Below are 7,723 nucleotides of genomic sequence, written 5' to 3'. Positions count from 1 at the left end.
CTGTTCCAACAGGTGGATAAGGGGGTAGAAATAATTTGGAAAACCTTTTGCAAGTACAAGTGGGTTACAGAGACAAATTACAGCCCATCTGCTAACCCTAAACTCACAAGCTCAGTTAGGGAGTATCTCAGCATCAGTGTTTAGTGAGAGGGGCTGGTACTGGCCGAGGTAGAAAAGCCTGAATCCTTAATTAGCATTAAAAAGTAAGAAAGGATGAACAGATGAACTGGCCATGCAAGGATCTGGACCCACATATCACCAACCATTATCGTGGTACACTCCAACTAAATTATATAGAAGCAGCAAAGTCTTTTTATTAAAACACTGTGAGGCTCAGAAATACAATAAAGCTTTCTCATCAATTTGATTTTGGCTCTAGACTCCTTCAGTCCATCTGTTAGCCCCACTGCAAGTTGGGTGGAACTGTCCATCCTGAAGGAGGCGGTGGGTGAAGGGATGGTGGAAGGTCATGAACTGAAGGCCACCCGGGAGGGAACTGGAAAACAGGGGCTTCCACCGTTAGATTTCTGCAAGCCAAGATACAGGATCAAATTTTTTTAAAAACCCAAAACTGTTAAAACTATCAGAATGTACAACTCACAAGCCATATCACATTGGTAGAGAACACAACCTAGGTGGGCTACTCCTCTTCCACTGGCCCAAACACTGACATTCCCCATCTTCAGATTTGTGAGAATGATGATTCTTATCACTTGGTACAGTTGCGAGAGGAGGAGCATAAGGAGTGAAGCGGACAGCAAGATGACAGGATAGCCTGAGCAGTGACGAATGCCAGTCGCAGGTAAAGGAGAACTTACCAAGCTTGAAATAAGGATTATTTAGCACTACAGCACTGTGACAGGGTGGAGTACCTGTCACTGGCCAGTGGAGGGAGTCCAAGCAGTGGAGCTCATTGAGAGAGCTAATTTGCATAAGAGCTACATATGGTGCTAGGAGCTGTCCACTCACCCTGAGTGGATTGTGGTGCTGAAAAGACCAGCTCAGAAGGCAAGGAGCTACTTTGGGATGAATGCTGGCCTCCCGGTAAGTCCTAAAGGTCATTGCTGACAGGGGGCCCGGTGCAGCAGAGTAGAGTGGCCAGGCTAACCAGTCCTGGCAGGGGGTACTGGTGCAGCAGAGATCTAGAAGTTTGGTGGTGGGAGGATCCATGGGGATCTATACACTGTAGGAGAGATATGGCTCTGTAATAAAGCCTGGTGGTGGGAGAATCTGTGGGGCCGGCAGGAAACAGCTAAAAGTAGCTGGAGGGCTCAGTAGAGCCTGGAGTTGAGGAAGGGACTCAGGCTTGACGACCGGCGAAGGGACCAGTAAAGAAGGATCCAGGTGGTGGGGACCCAAGAGGCCAGGGAGCAAGGGACTAGTGGTGGCCCCACAAGAGGAAGAGTTAGCAGAGTCCAAGGTTGAGGGGGTCAGGTGGCTGATTGGCAGTGGGACCTGAAGAGAGACTGGTGATGGCATAGAGAGTAGAGGTCTGCACGGGAATGGGAATCCCCCCCTAACCCAAGGGACTCCCACGGGGACCTCTTCTCTGGCCCACGGGACTCCCACGGGGACCCCCTTCTAGCCAATGGGACTCCCACGGGGATGGAAGGCTTTGGAAGCAGGGTTCGTCCATATAATATAATGGACACGTCAGCCTTAGTAAAAGAGGGGGTTTATAAGTTAATTACCAGAACAGAAAACAAAAAAAGGGTTCCACCAAAGAGATTTCACAAGGAAAACAGCAGCGCAAACACAAAAGAAACTGGAATTGATGATCCTGTCAGAAGTAATTGCTGCTTTTTATGAGGACGGGCAGGGATGGAGGTAATTCCTTGCGGGGATGGGTGGGGACGGAGAGGACCTTGACGGGGACGGAGAGGATCCTGACGGGGACGGGTGGGGATGGAGAGGATCCTGGCGGGGACGGGTGGGATTTCTGTCCCCATGCAACTCTCTAATAGAGAGCCATCACAGAGAACCCCAGGTGAAGCAACCTGAGAGACCCTGAGAGCATTGGCCAAGAGCTAAGGAACGTCCAGCAGAGGGACCGGCCGGGACGATGGCAACCATGGAGTGACCGGTAATGGTATCAGAGGCTGACGAAAATGGAGAAGACCAATAACAAAGTCGGAGGAAGGACTCAAGAGACCTGGAGAGAAAGAGTCCAGGGAGGACCTCAGAACAACCAGAAGGTCACATGTTTTAAGAACTGTGTGTGTTTACCCTGCTCATGTTGTGTGTTACAGAGAACCAAGGTGCCTGGGGCTGTGGATATGTGATGGGTATGCCACTCAGCCCAGTCACATGATGACAAGCACATGATGCACACCTGTTACTGCGGGCAGATCTTTGTCTTTTTGCTCTCCTCTCAAGCCAGTCCTCAATCCGACAGTTTGAGGCTTTCCTTCCTTTCTCCTCTAGGCATTCCTTTGCTCTCCTCTCCTCTGTACAGGCAGATAAATAACAGATATTAGCAGCAAGCCCCCAAACCCTTGCAGCTGCTTGGGGATAAATACTGTGACACATTTGCATGATTCCACATTACGAGCAATTAAACATATTGATTTTCCCATGCTAATTGTTTAAATGTTTGCATTTAATGAATTATTTTTCCAATTTCTGTTGTGTACAGTTGCTTAAATTGTCTTGTTATCTGCTTTCTCTTCTCTCACTTCTTTTCCAGGCTCTCCCTCCCAGAATGGAATGATTCATTGTGGCCTTTTCATTGTGGGGTGTTTCAGCGTGGCTGCCATGAAACAGCCACGTTGAATCACTCACCACTGTCACCACGGACACAGGAGCAGGGAGAGGTGCTAGCAGATCACGCACAGGAAAGAGGCCACACTGAATCGTCCCCTTCAATGAGCAAGGAGAGGTGCCAGTGGATTGCGGACAGGGAAGAAGGGTAGGGAAGAGATGCCGGAATTGTGATTTGCCCCCATCTGGGAGAGATGCCGGCGGATCATGGACAGGGAGGAGAGGGGGGAGGGAAGAATCTGGGGGACAATGCAGTCAGCCTGAGATTCCTGCCCTGTTGTAGTTCCCAGACCCATCGAATCTTTGCTGCCGTTTCATCATGGGATGACAGTTCAGCATTGAAATGGTTGTGATGAATCGTTCCAAACCTCTTCCCTATGCTCTCTCTCCTTCACAACCATTCTAGGGCACTTTTACTGGAGTGCAGAAAAAAGTGGGTTTTACCTGCGCTAAGGCCATTTTTACCACAGACGTTTAAAAGGCCCTTTTGTATTAAGGCCATTCACTCCTGTTGCCAATATAATCAGTACATTTTTATAATGGTCAAAGGCTCTGTGAATATACGATGTAATACCTACCAGTGCCGTCTCAGTACTGTGATGGGGGCAAAAGGCTATCTGATGTGGATATAAAGCATCTACAAAGTCTTGTAATTGTTGATAGCTAACCAATTCAACAATTTAGGACATGAGTGGTAAATTTGCTATTGGCCGATAATTATTTGGGTCTGATGTGTTCGTTGCTCCTCCTTTTAGTCTTGGACGTAAGAAATTATGTTTCCATTGATCAGGAAAGTTACCTGTTTGAAGGCTAGACAGAACCATGGAATGAATGAATGGTAGGAATGATGAGAGCGATTTTTAAGAATACTTGAAGGGATTGGATCCAAAGGGGAAGTTGGGAGTATGAAGTTTGGCCATCAGACTTGAAAGTTGATCCTGAGTTGGCAAATTAAACCTTTCCATTTTGCTACTTAAAGGATGCTTCGAAGAAATATCTATAGGAAATGTCTTTCTTAGGTTTCTAGTTTTAGTTTGATAAAAATCTGCTAGTTCTTGAGCTGTTGGTAGTGTTGCATTTTGGTCGTTGGATTCATGGTATGTTCTTGTTAGCGTTTTTAATGTTCTATATACGAGACCAATGTATTTGGCGCTTTTTTAATCTTATCTGAATAGTATGATTTTTTTTTCCGCTCTTTGATTGCTTTTTTATCATCATTTGCTGTTGATTTAAGCACAGTGTGTTTTGTGTTTTATGTCAATGCCGTTTCCGCTCTGCCTGACTTATTTTTTCAGATCTAATAGATCCTTAGGAAAACCATGGACTTTTTGATTTTGATAGGCTTTTTTGTGTACAAGATAATTATGGAGCAATCTGATCTAATGCACATCTAAAGTGTATCATTTCATGTTGCAATACTTTCATGGAGCTGAAGAGTTTGGAAGGCATCCAGATTTGAGTCAGACTGGTTAATTAAGGATGTTGGATTAATTACACTCAAATCTCTAAAGAAATATTGTTGATGGGCCTGGACTTGTCTAGGACTGTTAGTTTTAAAAGTAATCAGTGAGTGATCACTCCATGGCAGGGGAAAAATCCTATTTTTTATGATCGAACATTTATTCGATTTCACAGACATAATTTGGTCAATAGTATGCCCACTAGTGTGCATGGGTTTGGTAATATGAGTGGTCAAATCTAAATCTGAGACACATGTACGAAAGTCTTTATCTACGGACGTTGTTGGATTATCAAAGTGAATGTTTAAATCACCTAAGATAATTGGATTTGGAGCGTTTAAACAGAAATCTCTAATGATTTCCTGTAAATAGGTTGTCAACTTGTTGTTGCTAGTGATGGGTGATATAACAAAAGAATATCCAATGGCGTATCCAGTATGTCTAAACTGAAGTGCTTCGATATTTGCTTTCGAGTAACGTTTTAATTTCCCAATATTCAGCAACGAAGTGTACATAATCGCTCCGCCTCCTTCCATACGATTTACGCGATTACAGACGTGATATTTAAAGTTTGGGGGCTTACACTTTTGGAAGCTCTTACATTCTCATATTTCTACTCTATGGAAGACTAAGTGCACTCCCCATCCCAGGCTTCTTTTTTCACTCTTGTTATTGACCCATCCAATCCCTACTGGCCTGAGGAGTTTTATGCGATGTGCCCTTTTGCTTACCAAGAAACTGGTTGGATTCTGCCCCTCCCAGTCTCAGAATGGCGTACATTGATGCTTCACCAGCTGAAGATGGAACGAATGGATGTCTCTGACATGGGCTCTGTAAAGGGTCTCCAACTGGGAGCCCCTTTGGTCTTCTATAACAGCATACGCTCGTAGTAATGCTCTGAATATCTAATTGAGTGTTATTATTTCTGCTTTGGCATATGACCCCCTCTCCCTCGCCTCCTTCCAATACACATATCCTATATAATAAAACGCTAGCTGCACATGCGCACTCAACTGCGTGCTTCTGTTTTCCCTGATCTGTGAGATGTAGGTCCGTGGCATTGCAGGAGTGCGCAGTTCATCTTCGTCGTCGTCTTCGCCCCTCTCCCCCCAATCCCCGTTGAGCCTCCCACCCGATTTTCCCTTCTCTCGGTTTGGCCGGCTACCTAAGTCCCTTGCCACCGCCGCCACCCCCTTCCCTTCCCGCGGTCGACAAACCTCTTGGCTCGAGCAGCAGCCGCAGCACTGTAAACACGCTGCTTCACGGCCTCTACTGCCTTGATTTGCTCTTCCGTGTCCCTGATGACATCATCAGAGACGCGGCAGAGCAAATCGGGGCAGTAGAGGCCGCGAAGCAGCGTGTTTACAGTGCTGCGGCCGCTGCTGGAGCCAAGAGGTTTGTCGACCACGGGAAGGGAAGGGGGTGGCGGCAAGGGACTAGGGGAGCTGGCCAGACCGCGGGGATGGCGCGCATCTTCAAAAAAGTGTAGGCGGGAGGCGAGTGAAGGAGTTTCAGCTCAGAGAAACGGCTGGAGGGTGCTGCAGGTGGCCCATGCAGGTAAACGTTCTCACAGGATAGGAAAGGGGTCTGCTTTGGGGGAGGGGTGTGCTGGGAGGCAGACAGCTTTGCTTGGGAGGGGAGACAGAAGGGGGGCCACGGAGACACTGTCAGGGAGGAATTGGAGGGGTAGAGGGAAAGGGGGCTGCTTCGGGGGAAGGGGTGTGCTGGGAGGCAGATCGTTTTGCTTAGGGAGGGGAAGACAGAAGGGGGGCCACGGAGAGACAGTTAGGGAGGAACTGGAGGGGGAGAGGGAAAGGGGGCTGCTTTCTAGCACCCGTTAATGTGATGGGCTTAAACACTAGTACATGTATATTTCTACTTTTGTTGTTGTTGTTTTTGTTTGGGTTGGCAGGCAGTCTGGTGGGAGGGGCTTAGATTGTTAAAATGATTTGTTCCAACAGATTACCTGACTGTTCTGTTTATGCTACTTGTTTTGCTCTGTTTGATCAATAAAAGATATTTGGAATAAAGTTTGGGGGCAAGGTTTGATTTCTATATGAGGCATCAGGCTCTTGGGTGCTCCTTTTCCAAGACCCCAACCTAATTAGAAAATATCTAGACAGCTCCACGAACATATTTCTCTCCACTTTGGAATACATGTACAAGTTATTTTGCTGACCTCCTCCCAACTTCTGGGTTTTTAGAACAATTGAAACCAATCTCAATCACACTTTTGCCTGGTTTCCCACCTGATGCTTTGGCCTGATGTAGAGGTGTTATAGGCTTCCATTTCACAACTGCCAAAATGTGTGTTATAGTCCAGGTATGCCAACAAGCAGCTCTGCCTGACCTTGGGATCCTACTACGATTTCTCATTTCTATAGCGCTAAAAAGCGTACATAGCGTTGATGCAGCCTACTTGACATTTTTAGCAAAAAAAACAATTTGTATTGAGAACACAAAATGCAATAAACAATTTCACACAAAAGGCTTCGAATGTTCCATTTTTTAAATAAAACTACTAATAAATCCTGAAACCCGTCCCCACTCCCTCACCCTTCAACAGGAATGATTTGGGCTGTACATAGTAAAGAGAAAGAAACAATCAACAAACTCCAGTACTTTCATGTAGAAGGATCCAACCCATACCCCCCCTCATCCCTGATACCCCAGGGAAAGAAAGCAAAATTAAACCCCCTATCATCCCAGTAGCAAAAGAAAGTCCATCTAGGATGCCCAGTGGCAGAAATTAAGCAATAATGAGCATGATATTCCCTTCTCAACATCCTGGCAGACAGCTGTTTATACATTGTTCTCAGCCTTGTAGGTAATGGTCTCTTAGACAGTGCAGTCCAGGAATCAGGATAAAAAAATAATAATTTTTAACCTAAGTTAGCTAGCACACAGGAGCACTAGAGACCTATTTGCTGAAGTCACAATTTCCAAAAAGATTCACATGTTTTGGTGACCATTAAGCAATGTTACTTACCGTAACAGTTGTTATCCAGGGACAGCAGGCAGCTATTCTCACTAGTGGGTGATGTCATCAGACAGAGCCCCGGTACGGACGTCTCACAAGCACGTGTTGCTTGTAGAAACTTAAAGTTTCTAGATGCCCGCACCGCGCATGCGCCGGTGCCTTCCTACCCGGAGATCCGGGCGTGTCTCCTCAGTTCAGGTAGCTAGCCTGAGAAGCCAACCCAGGGGAGGTGGGTGGGACGTGAGAATAGCTGCCTGCTGTCCCTGGATAACAACTGTTACGGTAAGTAACATTGCTTTATCCCAGGACAAGCAGGCAGGTATTCTCACTAGTGGGTGACCTCCAAGCTAACCTCAGTGGGATGGAGGGGGAGTTGGCGACTTAAGAGAATAAATTTTTCAATACTGTTTGGCCAAACTGTCCATCCCGTCTGGAGAGGGTATCCAGACAATAATGTGAGGTGAATGTGTGAACCGAGGACCAGGTGGCAGCCTTGCAAATTTCCTCGATTGGTGTTGATCTG

General features: G+C 46.4%; 1 protein-coding gene across 2 annotated transcripts in view; it reads right to left on the bottom strand.

The window, feature by feature from the left end:
- Positions 1-292: 292 nt before the first annotated feature.
- The window catches only part of ZMAT5 (zinc finger matrin-type 5), a 55,404-nt gene continuing 47,973 nt past the window's right edge, over positions 293-7,723 (bottom strand). For both annotated transcript variants that reach the window (XM_033955627.1, XM_033955626.1), the window contains exons 5-6: positions 2,333-2,447; positions 293-527 (exon numbers count right to left, since the gene is read on the bottom strand). In XM_033955627.1, coding sequence (XP_033811518.1) covers positions 398-527; positions 2,333-2,447 — 245 coding nt within the window. In that variant the 3' untranslated portion in view covers positions 293-397. The remainder of the gene's footprint in view (positions 528-2,332; positions 2,448-7,723) is intronic.

The sequence above is a fragment of the Geotrypetes seraphini genome, chromosome 8 (assembly GCF_902459505.1).
Source record: "Geotrypetes seraphini chromosome 8, aGeoSer1.1, whole genome shotgun sequence".
NCBI lineage: Eukaryota > Metazoa > Chordata > Amphibia > Gymnophiona > Dermophiidae > Geotrypetes > Geotrypetes seraphini.
Note: the sequence above shows the minus strand (reverse complement) of the source record. Positions and strands in the feature narration are given on the sequence as shown.